Below are 17,206 nucleotides of genomic sequence, written 5' to 3' on the forward strand. Positions count from 1 at the left end.
CCAAGGTACCCCTAAGTCCAGCCGGGGGGGGTGCTCCCCCAAAGAATTTTTTGGGGGGGTGCAGTTCGGGTTGGGGACTCCTCCTGAGGGGAGGGGAGGTGGGGAAGCGATGGAGCTGGGTCCTCCGGTAGCCAGTGAGGAGGGCGGGCCAGGCATGGGCCTGCGTCTGCCTCCAGAGGGGTGGAGCGCCATAGAGCCCCCGGGTAGGCATGAGGACCCAGATGGGACAGGCAGGAAGAGGGCCTGCTTGTCCCAACGGACGCAGAAGGGGCTAGCCGGATGGTCTGGCAATGCCCCCCCCCTTGGCACCAGGGCCGTGCAGCGAGAGGGGCTGCATAGTCCCAGAAGGCACCAGCCTGGGGTGCCTGGAACAGTCGCCGGAGGCTCTGGGACAATCTCCCTGCGCGGTGCAGGGGGGTGGACACAAGACGTGTCAGAGGGGACATGTGGAGACAGGGCCCACACGTACCCAGATGGATCGGCCCTGATTATTGTGTGCAGGTACGGGAGTCCGGGGCCGCCATGCGGGACCACGCCGGGGAGCCAGGCCGAGGGTCCGGGGCCGCCATGCGGGACCACGCCGGGGAGCCAGGCCGAGGGTCCGGGGCCGCCAAGCGGGACCACGCCGGGGAGCCAGGCGGGGGTCCGGGGCCGCCAAGCGGGACCACGCCGGGGAGCCAGGCCGAGGGTCCGGGGCCGCCAAGCGGGACCACGCCGGGGAGCCAGGCCGAGGGTCCGGGGCCGCCACGCCTGACCACGCCGGGGAGCCAGCCCGAGGGACCGGGGCCGCCACGCCTGACCACGCCGGGGAGCCAGCCCGAGGGACCGGGGCCGCCACGCCTGACCACGCCGGGGAGCCAGCCCGAGGGACCGGGTCCTCCAAGGGGAGGATACAGCAGGGCAGGAGCCCTGTGGTTGCCGCCATCCGCCCCGCCGCCTCCACTGATGGTACTGTTGGGGCTCCGAGGACGTAGCCCTTGGAGGGGGGGCTCTGTCAGGATTGCCTGCAGCTGGACTCCACACCGGAATCCAATCCTGACGCCCCATAAATGCCGGAAGTTTCTGCCCGTTCGGGGTCGCTGGCATTTTCGTGAACTCGCTGCACGAACTTGACCTAGTTTTGTTTCATGTGTTTTGAGTTCTGGCAATCGCCACACGCCTACGGGTTAGTTTCAGTTCGTTATTTAAGTTAAATCGTTTTCGGCCACCGCGCCGCTGTTTATTTGTATTTCTTTATTGTTTGTATTAATAAAACCCCGTTCCCAGCATGTCAGACCTCTGCGCTTCCTTCCCCCGTAAGTCCGTAGTCGTGACAGAAATAAACCCTTGCGCCCAGTCACAACGCAAAAGCGGGGCTCCTTGTTCATTACTTCAGGTGTTCAGCACAGACATGTTTTCCATTATTTATGCAAGAGTGTGTTAGCCATAGATTGCTGGAGCGGTGATATCATCATGAAGGAGATGCTGTTACCAGAACTGTGGCTTTGCTGCAATGCATCCTGCCACTGTGATCGCATGTGCAATTATTAATTACACTGAGCCATTCTTTTCTTTACTTGATCTACCTTTTGCCATTTTTTAGTTAAAATTCCAGGTTTCAATGTAAACCCCTTCTTATAGTCCCATTCTCTTCCTCTCTGTGACCTGGTGAGAAGATAAAAGGAAGTTGTTCTAAAATGCAACCATCTGTCAGCCTCTCCTCGTCCTTTCTGCCAGGGGCTATTTTTTAAAACTTGCAGTCAGGATATAAAAAAACCTGCCCCATTTCTAAGAATAAAGCAAGGGGCTTGCTGAGTTTTCATCAGTTGTACTCTACAGCAAAGTCAGGGTTATTCAAATACCATGTGCCCAATTCTCCCCTAAGGCCGGTTATTTAGCAAAAAAACTTCCACCGAGTGCCCAGTAGCACAACAGCAATACTCCTCAATAGTTCTTGAGGACTAAGCTGGCCCAGTGTTGTTTGAAGTTCTGCTTTTACTGTCCTAGATCCTAAAACTCTGTGTTCCTCATAAAAACTGAGGCTGAACTTATTTAGCTTATTAGGCTAAATTTGACTTGGCGCTGTTAACCAACACACAAACCAATGGCTCATTAGAGACAGTAACACCATCACAGGACATGTCATCTTGACTGAGGTCAGGGGTAACAAAGCGTGCATGTAACAGAGTGTGAGGGTCTCAGACTTGACATTTTAATGCTCGAGAGAAATAAACGAACTGAATGTGTCCATCTGTTCACAATTCCTGGATTTGTGCTTTTCATTAAAGCTCATAAAATGGGAAACCAGCATGAAAGGGCAGTTGCTGTTTGGAACAGGATATAGGTTTATGGGTTACATGGGGAATCAGAGTATTACGGTAAAACCATTCATAACTGTTCAAAGGACTGGCAACATTGCATGGAAACAGATCTTACCGGATCAGGTAGCAGCAGAAGAGGAGACTGAGGATGAAGACGAAGATGGCCGTGCCAAAGACCACAATGTAGATATTGAGTGGAAGGTTCTGAAACCCTATATTCGGCATTCTGAAGCTCATGGAAATCCTGAACAGGGGAAGAGAGACATATGGGGGAAAGGTTAGGCTTGATGATTTGTTGATTAGAAAATAGAAGGTCAGCTTTCAGTGTACTCGTCCACACCTCAATTACTCAATTAGCACTGATATCGATACTTAAATTTTGCAGAATACAACAATTTTCAACAGGCATAGCAGGGGGTAGCCCTGTTTCCATGAGAGACACACCATGCTTGCTAGAAAATGTAAAAAGCAAGTGTACTGTCTGGAAGTTTTCTCATTGTTTTTCATCAATTTTCATCCTTTTAGTCTGGTCGGGTCAGGTTGGGCCAAGTTTGTGAACTTCTGGTCGGTCAAATGTTCATTTTTTAAATAAAGTTTTAATTGACTAGATCAGGGTCAGGCTTAAGTTTTCAGGCAATCATGCAGTTCTAATTGCTCAATGCGCATATATTTTTCACTTCTGGGGGATGAGAACCAAAGAGGCCTTTAAAAAACAAACACAAAAAACATTTCTTTCATTAATTAATTAATTTGTTCGTTATCTGTCTATCAATTTATTTATTCTTTCATTTCTTTATGTACTAAGAATAAATGTGTGTGCGTGTGTGTGTTTTTTCCTTCCCTGTAGTATCATAGTAAAATAGTATCGAGTATCAAGTACCATCCTTAGTATCAGTATTTATTTGAAATTTCAGTATTGTGACAAGCCTTCCACAGACAAAATGACGTTTCGGTGACAATGACCATCAGCAGCCTAAGAAAAATTAAATATGAGTATTCAGACACATGTAAATTGTGGTTCAGTAGTCAACTGTCATGACCTTTCATTCATACTTGTGTCACAGGGTTCTTAAATTTACAGACTTGTTTTAAAAAAACACATTCATGACTGTGGTTAGTGAGACATCACTGATATCAGCGTTGGGCCAGTTCACATAGAAAAGCACTCATTTAAAGTTCAGTTCATGTTCCTGGGTTCCTTTTTCACAACTGGTTCCAATTGCTTTGGCAAATTTATCTGTACTGCCAGCCATGCTGTGTGTTGGTGCACAATCTGTACCGGCTGTTTGACGTTCCTGCACATGTACACAAATCAGCGCATTCATCATCATTCTGTCTTAGTGGCTAATCTGCTCCAGAAATTTTTTTCTGCACTCTTTACACCTTAACCGGGCTTGTGATGCTATGTAACTTGGTTTATAGTCTCTGTTAAACAGCAGTTGTTGATCTAAGTCAAACTATACAGATCAGACATAAGCACCGATGTGTGTCATTCTGGACAAAATGCCTTAAATATAAATGCAAATGATCAGAATACATTGTGGGTTGTGTACTAACTAGAGAAATAATGCAGCACTTTCATAATTTGTAACAAGTTTGAATATGCTCAAAAAACACAGAATTTCCTGTCTTGTCCATTATAGAACAGAACCAACTGTTAGAAGCCGAAGCTTACTAAGCAGTGGAAGTGTAGGCATATACGTTCCCACCCCATGCCCAGGCATGTCCCTGTCTGTGCTAATGGAGCTCGGCGAGGCTGAATGAGCGTGACTTGCAGTTGTGAAACTCTAGAGCGACCCCCACATTCATTCCCAGAGCTGGAGCTTTAGCCTTCAGTGGCCCAATTATTCAGGAATCGCCTGGGCCACAGACACATAAGTAAACCCTGACTTCCTTCCACAAGCATCGCTACTGCCAACACACTGTTTACGTTCTGCAAGCGCCCACCCTCACTCACTCCAGGGAAATATGAGCAAAATAATCATATTTAACCGTTTAATGCCAGAGCGCTAAATAAATGTACCAATGTACATTATCGGGGCAGACATATTGCATAATTGTGAAACACACTACGTCGCAATATTCACAACTGTCAAGCAGTGACATTATGAATGACATTATAAATATTAACAAAATGAAATTCCTTCAATGCATTGGCCAGTCCTAACAGTTACAGAGGTCATAAGTACAGCAAATGATAATTACAATCCTCAGAAAGTTGTTCTCTTGACATTGATAATGAGTATTTAATGGTATTTCTAATAAAAGGTATTTTATATCTTAATTGTAACTGAGTCACGTAGTAAAAAACACACTCACTCATACTCATTCAAACACCATCCATGTGCAGAGTAGGCTAAGGTTTAAATTTGTAAATTTATAGCTTGTGTATCTGTGCTCAGATGAGCCTGGGATGGAGAGAGAGAGCGAAAGAGAGAGAGAGAGAGAGAGAGAGAAAAGAAACACCCACATTTCCCCTCCTTCTGTGCACAACCTCACACCGAACCAAAGTGAACAGTTATCCCCCTCATGCACGGAGCTCTCATAATCACGCTGCTTTCTGGTTGGCTGCAGTGACACTCCACCCATGGCAGAACTTGTGGCCAGATTGCACTGGGAAGTTGCCCAACCTATCTTTGTTCTCCCTCCAATATAACATGCTGAGTGCCGCGCACAGACGAACAAGATCCCTGAGGATGAAAAACTGTCCTAATCCTGAGAAAATTGTCCCCAATTGGTGCCCCTTTTAATTCCCTCCTCTTTTGCTCGTTGTTATTATGCATGCTATGAGGCTTATATATGTGTGCAGTATATATTTGTTAAACTACGTCACAGTACGGCAACAGTATGGCCCTAAGTCCTAATCGAAATCCATGGACAACCATGTCATTGACATATCGAGATTTTATTTTTTTTACAGTTTGTATGGAGAAAATAGTTATTGTTCTGTCTTCATCTCGGCACTAGATAGTTTGGCTAAATGAAATGAATAATGACAAAATCATATACACACACACATAAAGAAAAGAGTGAACAGACTTTTAGTAAATAGCTATAGCGTGGCATTGGAGGCGCCTGCAACGGCTTCTGTGAGTTATGGCGCGGGCTGGATGTGCTCGATCTCCCCGAGGGCTTGTGGGAAGCCCTGCTGCCGGCTCTTGCCTTGTTTCCCAACAACTGCAGCAACGCAATGGCAGTCGGTAGATTCCCAGATTTCCGAGCGCGACATACTTTTTTCTTATGAACGACGAGTTGCCTTTCAACACTTTCTCCCTATTTCACTGTCCATTCATTAGAAATGCTGCTTCTGTGCAAGTGCTAGGAAAGATCTCAGATACCTTCATTAGTTTGCACTGAAGAAAAGTCATTACTTTTAAACACCGGATAGTGCTGCTGCCGCCTGTTCCGAATATAAACACTCCGCGTGCGTCAGTTAGCAGCAATGCGTCATGCAAAAAGCTGCATTTTTCTTTTAGATTTGCTTGGGTTATACGGAAAGGAAGGGTTATTTCGGTGGAAGAATTGATCTAGGCAGGTACAGACAGGTTTAATGACAACAGGGTTGTTTCTGGATTTTATAAATAATTTTTTGGAAATTAAGCCATTTGCCTATTGCAATGCATGTTTGTAGTTGCAGCTTTGGATCATGAAAGACCTCACAGTATATGAACTGTTCCACCACATTAAAAACCCTGGCGGATGAAATGCACTATCAAGGGGTGGAACTGCTGGATCTCTGTCATCACATCTCCAAAGATGACAGGTCAAAGATGACAAGAGAGCTCTTGCAATATGCTGAAAGGACTAATGCTGGTCATAGAAAGGCTGTGCCCTGTCCAAAGGAAAATCTAGACTAAAACAGACCTGAACCATGGTATCATGAAAGACTGTAGGGTGGTCTGGTGAATCATCTGAATGCAGATCTGTTGCTGGAAAAAATATTCCTATCCATGAAGCCTCAACAAAAAACTTGCACACCTTGACCAACCTCCTTCTAAAGAGCTGTATATGAAGCAAAAAGCTTTTTTGGAGTTCACACCATGACAGGTCAGTGCAGCAGCTGGGAGCACAATACAATATTAAGCAGGCAGACTGAAGAAAAATGAAAATACTGAGTTGAGGTGTTCAGCACAGTCCATTCAGGCCAAGCCTTTGTTGAAGCCCTTTACCATCACAGCAGATTTCACCAGTAGGTTCCTGTCTTTGTTCAGAAGCTGAGCTTTAACATAATGTACTACAGGATTGAAACAACAAATACGCATAGATACTGTTGTCTTCAAAGTCATTATATGCTTTGAGCTTCTACATAATAAGACAAATATTAATAAAAACTATTATAGTACAATGACAAAAAAATTCTCCACCTTTATTAAATGGTTGTATAATTTATAATGAGTGACTGGCTGTTCCGAAGGACCCTGTTGCTGTAAAAGTTTTAGGATGTAAATGTCAGCAGAGCCTGATGGCAGGACAGTATGTGGGAAGGGGATTCTTGGTAATGATTTAAAAGGGCTTTCTGGGGACACATATTCAGGAGATCCCCTTTCAGATCACAGTCCAGTGCCAAGATGTTGTAGATCACAAGTGTGGTAAACAACCTCCACCACAAAGATGCTTTTCAGGTGTCCGTCAGACCACTGTCTATCCATTCTGAGTGAAGCAGCTAGCCTTTCGAAAAGAAAAGAGAAACTTGATTCATTCATTCTCAGATTTTGTTTTCTTTTTGCATGCTACCTTTCACACCATTTCCATAGACACAGCAGGACCAGTCAATGGTGGTGGCATTAGAAAGCCAGGCTCACAAACCGTCACAGCTTTGACGGTGAAGGTGGTACATGGAGGAGCCTCTGAGGCTGGGTCAGTCACCTCAAACCACGGCCTTCCACGTCCAGTGAACAAAAGGCTAAATGAAAGTGTGGAATAAAATAATTGGCTGTTGGTCCAAATTTGCACTTATATGAAGCACATCATCACTGAACAAAAGTGCCTTTTCACTTGATAAAACGCTCAGGTCCATATTTTCTTCCATGTGTTAAGAGCAAATTATCAGTGTAGTTTGGAAGTAATAATATACAGTGTGGCAGTATTTGGCAGCCACTGATTGTGCAAGAGGAGACAGGTCTGTAATCATCATAGGTACACTTCATCGGTGAGAGACAGAATGTAAAAAAATGTATTTAGCACCTACAAACAAGCAGTTACCTGTTACTTCTTCATTAAGAAGCTGTCCTTCACTCGTTATCTGTATAAATGGCTCCTGTTTAAACTGGTTAGCTGTATAAAAGACACCTGTCCACACCTTCAAACAGTCAGACTCCAAGACCAGAGAGCTGTCTAGGGACACAACGGACAAGATTGTACAACTGCACAAGACTGGGATGAGGCAGTCTACAATAGGCAAGCAGCTTGGTGAGAACTGTTGAAGCAATTATTAAAAAATGGAATGAGTGACAATCTCCCTCTACCTGGGGCTCCATGCAATATCTCACCTCTTGGTGAGGAAATGGTGAGGAAACAGCCTAGAACTACATGGGGGGAACTGGTCAATGACCTGAAGAGAGCTGGGACCACAGTAACAAAAGTTACCATCGGTAACACACAGTAACGTCATGGATTAAAATCCTGCAGCGCTCAAAACATCCCCTGCTTAAACCAACACATGTCCAGGCCCGTCTAAAGTTTGCCAGAGATCATGTGAATGATCCATAGGAAGATTGGGAGAATCATGAGCTCAGATGAGACCAAACAAGAACGTGATTTTGAGGGGGAAGAATGCTGAGTTGCATCCCAAGAACACCATACCCACTATGAATCATGGGGGTGGAAACATGAAAGCATTTCATGAAAAGCATTTCACTGCATATCATTCCATGTATGACTGTGTTTGTGACAAATAAATAAAATTTAAATTTGAATTTGATGCATTGGGGCTGCTGACAAGAAGACTGATCTGTATTAAGGAAAGGATGAATGGGACCATATATCGTGAGGTTTTGGGCAAAAACTTCCTTCCATCGGTGAGAGCATTAAGGATGAAACATGAATGGATCTTCAAGCATGACAACGATCCCAAACACATCACCTAGGCAAGGAGGGCTATGTGAAGAGCATTACAAGGTTCTTGAGTGGCCTAGTCAGTCTCCAGACATCAATCCAATAGAAAATCTCTGCCCAGCGACAGCCTTGAGAAGATCCGCATGGAAGAATCGGCTGAAATGCCAGCTACAGTGTGTGCAAACCTGGTGAAGACCTACAGGAAACTGTCCTGGATTTTTTTTTTTTTTTACATTCTGTCTCTCATAGTTGAAGTGTACCTACAGTATGATGAAAATTACAGTGGGACAACCATTGGTGGCTGCCAATTTTCTGGCCCCATTGTAAGTAACATTTACATGATTTATCAGGTTCCCTTATCCAGAGCAACTTACAATCAGGGACAGTCAATAGTGACAGGAACAGTCCCCCTGGAGGGTTAAATGTCTTGCACTGGGACACAAATTGTAGTGAGTGGGGTTTGAACATGTGACTTTGTGGTCTTCTTGTTCCTATGCAAGTGTGTTACTCACTAGACTACCACAAACATTAGGAATATAATTATTCTGGTGTTATTATTTTTACCCAAGATACAAGGCAAAACATCATACAAATATCTTTTAATATTATGAATATTATTTAATATTAATTTACAACCAGTAAATGATGCTGTTGTTTGCATGAAGTGCCCACGTAAAACAAAATATGTACCAGCACTTTGGTTTGATATCTATAATAAAATAACACCATTTGAAATATATTCATGTGCATCTTTTTTTCTATTAGTTGCCAAGTCATTGAAGTGCTAATATGATTTGGCACCATGATAATGCATCAGTGAAAATCCCTGTTCAGCTCTTTGCTTTCAACACCTTCAACAAGACTCATAAAAAGAAATCTAAAAATACAGCTCTGGTACAGAAAGGAGGAGGGAACGTTAGCAGAAGATAAGAAAAAATGTAATAAGCAGCAGCACTACAGCCTGCTCAAAATAAACTGAGCAGAGAGCAGGCTTGACTGGACAGAGAAGGTTTTAATGGAGAAGGCAGATACAAAAATGACCATTTCATGTCCTCCCCATACCTTGTCCACAGAAACCCCACACTCATACTCACATACCAAAGAGACGAAAACAAAAAAATGAAACTTACAGAACTGAAATTGAAAGTGAGCTGTAATGACAAAAACCGTATCTTCACTCTTTCAATATGTGTGAACTCCTGACCTCCTTTATCAGATGACCTGCGCAACAGTAAAAGCTACTAGCTACTAAAATAGCCTATGAAAGAAATCCACATGCCTGTCGTTCAGCCATCTGAGAGCAGGAATTGTTCTGGTGGCAGGCGACCCTGCTGGAAAAATAGGCGTCAAAACAGTCAGGCAAAATTCACCAATGTGGATCTCCGACTGTCAATGCTGTGGCTCTTCTTGTACTTTTCATTGTGGAGTGAAAACCAGTGCTGTACACATGATTGCATATCTGTGGGCAATTTCCAAAAACTACAACATGTTCTGTGAAAACTTTCGGAAACTCCTCACAAGAGCATGAGAGCACGACAGCAGGGTCAACATCCCCTTTGTGATTTCCTAATTCTTGTATCTGCAATGAGACTGTAATACAGTACCATCACATATGGAGAAACACCAGTCTGGCACCACACATGAAACAATGTAGTGATGGCTGCATACTGAATACGTTGCTGTGAATGTATTCAGTGAGCTATATTTTGAATACTTTTAAAATTAAATCTTTTTTTTATTTATTAAATTTGTCTGAAAAACAGTCTTTTGCAATACTTCTGGGCGGAAACCATGGAAACAAACCATTAAGCCGTTCATAAAACCTGACATAACACCCATTGTCCTCTTTGTCATGGTCACCATTTTGCTTCCTATGCAGGAGATGCAGAGACTGAAGGATCTGTGAAAAGAGGAAGTGTGACTTCATTAATTAACCTGAGAACCTGTGTGTTTACATGGGCAGCCATGATGTAAGAGGAGGTGAAGCACACGTGTGTGTGTGTGTGTGTGTGTGTGTGTGTGTGCACGATCTGATAAGGGCCTCTTGACCACTGCTTGGCAGCCTTTAGTATGTTTCTCGCTTGAAAAAACAGTTTGCTGTTTGGCCTGAGAGGAAACAGATGGCATGTGTGTTCAATTCAGGCAGTGGCGTCTACGGCTCAACAGCCATGTAGGAGGCAGAGGCACGCTCAATTGAAACATCTTCATCTTGAATCAGTGCAGACGGGCCCACAGTCTGCGATGAGGATGTAAAGAAAATGACTTCAATCCGTGATCATCATGCCTGTATGCTGGCAGCACAATGAAACTCAGTAGTCACGAGTGGCTTTGGACTACTGTTGGGAAAAGAAGATTCTCAGATACTGATGAATGATCAAATTTAAAATTGATTTTGATATACTTTAAAGGGCAGTGGTGGTCTAACAGGTAAGGAAGCAGAACTGTAATAGGAAGGTTGCCAGTTCAAATCCTGAACCGCCAAGGTGCCACTGAGTGACAATCACTTCACTTTCATATCAAATCAGCACTGGTATTGATTCTTAAATTCCAGTTTTCCATCTGCCAGTTCACAGAAATCACCTGGAGGATGGAATGTTTACATGAGAGACACACATACGGATATCACATGGGGAAAACCAAAAGATGTGGACAGGCCCATTTGAAGTGAAAGTGAAAGCAAAGCGATAGTCATTGTGAAACGCTGCAGCACAGCGAAAATGAAACAAGACGAAATGTGTCCTCTGCTTTTAACCCATCACCCTTTGTGAGCAGCAGGCAGCTATGAAAGGCGCCCGTGGAGCAGTGTGTGAGGACGGTACCTTGATAAAGGTGACCTCAGTGGCACCTCGGTGGTTTTCTAATTACGGGTCCCTTTCCTTACCCGCTAGGCCAACCTGTGCAGCATAAGAAGTGCTTCAAGGCTGTCAACATCAAAGCAAGCAGAAGGACAAATGAACTATAAGTAAATAAGTTAACTGTAAGAATGGCTGTGTCTTTGCTCCTCTCTCCACGTTTTATAATTATCTAATGGCCCAACGAGCATATATTTTTCTCTTCTGCAGCCTGAGAAGCAAGAAGTGTTTTTTTTTTCAGTTTGGCTCAAAAACATTAAAATACATTTCATTCATTTATTTGTTTGTGTTTTTCATGTATTTATCTATTTATTTAATTCATTATTTATTTTGTGTGTGTATATAGTTTTCTGACTTTATTAAAAGTATTCTAAAAGTATCATGTAGAAAAAAATTATTAAAAAGTTTCTGCGGGTGGTTTTCCTCCTGCTGCAGTATGAAATATCGTATCAAGTACCATCATTCAGTGTCACTGTTGAGTTTGAAATTTCAGTTTGGTGACAAGCCTACTTGGGACATAAGAGGTACAGCGTGGATTCTGATGCAGAACAGTGCAGCAACATGCTCGAGGGGCTCCAGTCCCAACAACACTGCTGTGGCATTCTGGGAATCCGTTTCACAAATTTTTACTTCCTGTCAGCGTCACGGCAGGAAATGACAAAGGATCCAGAGTCACCGTCAGACGGGGGAGTTGTGGATTAGATTATACGTTCCCTTGTGTGTCACCTGTCATTGTCCACTCACCGTCAGCTTCCTTCTGTCACACATCTACTCCGTCCCGCGTACGATTCGCTTGACACCGTTTATGGGGTCAGAGTGACGAGCGCCATCAAAACAAACCGCTCGGCGGTAAATGAGTGCCAGTGTGCAGGCTGGCCATGAAAAGGGAGACATTAGATGAGGAGCCTGTTAGGAATTAACTGGTTCTTCAAGTAATCTGAAGTGGGATCCAGGATGGTAAATGGAAACATTGGCAGAACCCAGGCCAGGCGCTCTACCATGCCTGCGTTTGCTCCCTGAACTTGGGGAGACGTGGTTGCATCTATGTTGTTTGTAAATCCTAAATTTCCCTTTGGGATCAATCAAGTATCTCTGTCTCTTTATCTAAAGTTGACTTTGACTGTGACTGTGGGGCCTTCACGCCCACACGTTCAGTCATGAACTCTGTCAACCGGACCAAGGAAAGTCATCTGCGCTGAAAGAGGATCTCCTCCCAGGCCATTCCAGTAAACTTCCATTCACGGTGGGGTGGGACCAATCCCCAGCAGCCACCATGACCAAATGAAGGAAGGTCAAAAACAAACACCGAGCCCGGGTCAATGTTCACTCCCACGTGCCATATCAGCTGATGTTCAGAACCAAACGTATTGAGCCGTGTCCCCCTCCACTTGGCACTTGCAGCTGATCTCTGTCCGATCAATGGGGTCTTGCCACTGAAGCGCGTTCGTGTCCGGTCACCGCGGATTTGGAGCGCTTTCCCTTCGCCGATGATGCCGAGCGATTATTTTCTCAGCGACAAAGCACTGTGCTTACGTGCTGGCACGACTGGTCATTATTCTCCTGACTGTACTCTGTCATTACTTAAAAATAGTCGTACCCATGCTGCACAAAAACAATAATTATTCCAGTACTTCAAAACCCGATTTTTCTATTCTTTTACGGTGGGGTCACCACCCTCCTCCTCCTCGAGAAAACATTCATTCTCAGGATGAAATGGATTCTAGATTAAAGGAGCTCTAGCATTACGCGTGGGACATTTTTTGGCTCTCACTCGCTCTCTTTCTTTACTTACCTTTGTTATCGAGTAGCCTGACTGTTTGCCATCGTTTGCGGCACCAGGCCAGGTCGATCTCCGGGGAGTAGCAGCAAGCCCCTGCGCTCTGGAACAAAGGCAGCCGTCTGATTCTGAAGTGGAAAGTTCCACTGGCAGCCACAGGCGGCCGCGCAGTTTGTGCATCTGAAACTAAATATGCCAAAGGGCAATGCGAACGTGGAGACCAACAGCCCCATAACTGCAGCGAGCCTGGACCACCGCCATGCACTACAGGCATGGGTATGTCGTGGGGTGGTAGTATCCTTGTGGTAACACACTCGCCTATGAACCAGAAGACCCGGGTTCAAATCTCACTTACTACCATTGTGTCCCTGAGCAAGACACTTAACCCTAAATTGTCTCCAGGGGGGAGACTGTCCCTGTAACTACTGATTGTAAGTCGCTCTGGATAAGGGCGTCTGATAAATGCTGTAAATGTAAATGGTAAGTTCCCAGTTCTCACAAGGTTCTGTGATGTGGTGCTCACGATTTACATGCACAGGTATGACTAGGGTTCGGTAGCAGTCACTGAGCCAATCTGTCCATCAAACTTGCCATTGGAAACCTTCCCTTAAATGCAGCAGACGTAAGGACAACGCCATGTCTTTAGCTGCAAAAAGAAAGGTTGACCCAAAAGGTATATCAATTGCAACTCAAGATTAAGATGCATTCAGTTTTCAGGCTCTGATGGACATTTTTACTTCTCAAATCTCAAATCTTATCATCATGAGTACAATTCATACAAAGTAGGTCTAAATGTTTCTATCCACTGATTACAGTAAATAGCCAAAACAGTAAGTTGGCAAAACCACGTTGGTATGTTTTGCTGATGTGGGCTTAATCTGGGTTTGATTTTAATGTTAAGGAGAGTGTGTGAAAATATACATATATATTTCACACACAAGTAAATGACTGTGCTTCATTCGTTCAGTGTGAAGGAACCAGAATGAATCCATAATGAATCCTAATTCAGGCCACTTTAATGAATGGGAGTGCGTGTGTGTGTGTGCGTTTGAGCTGGATGTATTATACATATACACATTATGGGAAATTTTTTGCAAAACTGGCAATTTATCAAAAAAATTATTGCAAATAAATTTGTTGTAAATTTTTGTCCCAAAAGTTAAGCACTGATTTATTGGTAACTGCGCCTACGCTTTTGGTGCTCATGCATTTATACCGTCTGGTTTCTACACAAACATGTGTGTGTATGTGAGTGTCCCGAAAAATACAGAATAAATCTAGTGCAGCAGTAGCGCAGATTTAGACAGTGATCTCTCTTTTTTTAGAAGACACAAAAACAAAAAGGCTCATTTTATCTGTGACCTTTTACGTCGGTTCAGCCAAATACCCAGTCTCCTCCCGCAAAGCCCCACCCCCTCCATTCCCCTTTGCTGTCAAACACACTCACACGCTCTTCATTTTTCCCATGATTACCCCACTCCTCTTCAAACGCTCTCCCAAGCTGACACACACAAGAAGTGGGACTGACATGCACAGCTGTCGTTCATAACCCACCCGTCTCGGCTCCGCCCTCAACCCGAAAAAAGAAAACAAAAAACACAATTTAACGTGACCTTTGTGTGTGTTTGCACCCCCAACACATACCCCTACTCACACACACCTCCAGCAGTTATTCGGCAAAGAATTAGTGTTTGTGGGGTTTCAAACTTCACCTCATTCCAGCCATTTTACCACAGGCCTGCATGATACGAGGACGTTATCTTCACCAGACCTCTCCTGGAGATGTTCAGAGCTGTCAGGTGGATCAAACACGTCGCTCGCAATAAGTAGCCACACGCTCGACCGAAAACAGCAGCTGTGTGTGTGCTGGCCTTCGACTCAACGGCCCACGTTATTTTGCAACAAACTCGTTGCGAGCAACGTTTCTTTGTCCAACAATTGGCATTTTGAAGAAACCATTATTTTGTCATCGCCACCGTCAACATGCAGTCCTTGAGCTGGACAGGCCTGCAGGTTTTGGCCCGGCAGCCATTGTTTGCAGTAATCTTGGGACACGTTTATCTGTTTTAGGCATCTGTGAAGACATATTGACTCTAACGGTAGATATCCCTGCCAAAATCGCCGGCTCCTCGACAAAATCTTTCGCGCTCGCCACCCAACCGCCATTTCAGCGGCCTGCTTCTGTTACAACAATGGGAAGATTCCACCATACCGATGCAGCCACGTTGTCACCAGCCAACAGAGTCTGAGGACGGGGAGAAATATTGCCGCCATCAAGTTGTGGCCTAGCATTTAAGGAATTCGTTCAGTGTGAAGGAACCAGAATGAATCCAGAATGAATCCTAATTCAGGCCACTTTAATGAATGGGAGTGCATGTGTGTGTGCGTTTGAGCTGGATGTGATGTGTTTGTCATGTAATTGAAAGGTGCCAAATGTGGGTTAAAATTACATTTACTTACCAAAATACTCATTATATTCATATTGGTGTCAATTGGAAAATGCATAGAACTATATTTGAATATGACTTTTTTTTATGTAATTTTGACCCCGTAATCAGAAGTTTGCCGGTTCAAATCCCGATCCGCCACTGAGGTGCCACTGAGCAAAGCACCGTCCCCACACACTGCTCCCCGGGCGCCTGTCACGGCTGCCCACTGCTCACCAAGGGTTGTGGTTAAAAGCAGAGGACACATTTCATTGTGTCACCGTGTGCTGTGCTGCAGTGTTTCACATGTGACAATCACTTCCCTTTCACTTTCACTTACAATGTGTGTGAAAGAACAGAGTGTGTTCTCATCCGAATGTGTTAGGCTGGCAGAGAAAAGAACCAAACGCAAGCATTTCTCCTTCGCAAAAAACATTTTCACAAAAATATGAATCAAAATTACATTAAAAAAAATTATATTCAAATATAGTTCTATGCATTTACCAATTGACGCCAATATGAATGTAATGAGTATTTTGGTAAGTAAATGTAATTTTAACCCACTATTTGGCACCTTTCAATTACATGACACACACATCACATTTGGAGAAGTGTCCCATGACGAGTCATTTGGATCTTTATATTACAGCGGCTATTTTGATGACCACGATTGGTTGGAACGGTCTTACCAGGAGTTTATAAGGGCCCACCTCCCCATGACTAAATTCATGTTGACAGGGTCCAATTGTGGCCATTTGAGACGGCGGACCGCGAGGCACACACAGCCGACCCCTTCTCAGTGGGAAGTTGTTCTGTTCATTGTCTGTTACTTGTCACCAAGGCTCTGGGAAAATGGACATTTTTGAACATTGTGCACAGCCCCCGATTGCCACTTTATAACTTCGTGAGGCGAACTAAAAAAAAAAAAAAACGAAACAATGAAGAATTCAAGGCAAAGCCGAGTCTCCAGAAAAAAACCCAACCTGCTCTGTAAACTCTAGTTCTTTACTCAGCACTCTAGAATAGTCTGGTGCTGTGACACATGGCACTGAACACAGTCACTGAGCACTTTCAGCTCAAGGCCTTCTTCTTTAGAGAATATTTAGATGAACTTGTGACCTTCTTATTGTCTGATTTAGAATAGAATAGTATAGAATCTACAACAACAGTGAATAAAAAGGTTGTATTCATAGTTGGGGGTCCTAAAGAACCAGAACTGATCACTTCATCATTGGTAACATGGAAGCACGTTGTAAGTCGCTCTGGATAAGGACGTCTGCCAAATGCCTTAAATATAAATGTAAATGTAAAGTTAAATATAAATGTAAAGGTAAATATAAATGTAAATGTAAATGGAACACGGCACCGTTCCTCCACGACGGTCCTGTCCGGACGGGAAGGGGTTAAGCCGTAGTAACGTAGTAAAGGAAACGTAGTAAAGCCGGAGTAAAGCCAGGCGGCCGCCGCCGCTTTGTTTATCTTGTATAACCGAGCACGTGGTGCAGGCGCGAGCCCGTGGGGACGCGCCTCGAACCCTCCGCCGCGCGCGCGGACGCGACCATGTAGCGGGGAGGGGCGTGGCGTGGCGTGGCGTGGCGTGGCGACTGCGGGTTATTATTGTTGTTGCTGTTTTTTGGTTAGCTTCCACGCTAACTCGGATTATCGGGAATATCGGATGGCGAGCGGGGAAGCGAAGAATCGTTCCTCGTCGAAACCCGCACAGTCGCGGCCGTCAACAGACGCCACGTTCACCGACGCGTGTGCAAATCATCGGACACGAGGGAACGGCGACACTTA

At 44.5% G+C, this 17,206-nt stretch overlaps 1 protein-coding gene across 4 annotated transcripts in view; it reads right to left on the reverse strand.

The window, feature by feature from the left end:
- The window catches only part of rnf24 (ring finger protein 24), a 35,559-nt gene that overhangs the window by 18,168 nt on the left and 185 nt on the right, over nucleotides 1-17,206 (reverse strand). Inside the window, exons 1-2 of one of the 4 annotated variants that reach the window (XM_028975612.1) lie at nucleotides 12,999-13,140; nucleotides 2,416-2,544 (exon numbers count right to left, since the gene is read on the reverse strand). In XM_028975612.1, the coding sequence (XP_028831445.1) occupies nucleotides 2,416-2,537 (122 nt within the window). In that variant the 5' untranslated portion in view covers nucleotides 2,538-2,544; nucleotides 12,999-13,140. Of the gene's footprint in view, nucleotides 1-2,415; nucleotides 2,545-7,034; nucleotides 7,141-12,998; nucleotides 13,141-17,206 lie in introns of those variants that run through there. The other 3 variants (XM_028975613.1, XM_028975614.1, XM_028975611.1) reach the window with 3 other exon arrangements.

Source organism: Denticeps clupeoides, chromosome 4, assembly GCF_900700375.1.
Source record: "Denticeps clupeoides chromosome 4, fDenClu1.1, whole genome shotgun sequence".
Taxonomy (NCBI): Eukaryota; Metazoa; Chordata; class Actinopteri; order Clupeiformes; family Denticipitidae; genus Denticeps; species Denticeps clupeoides.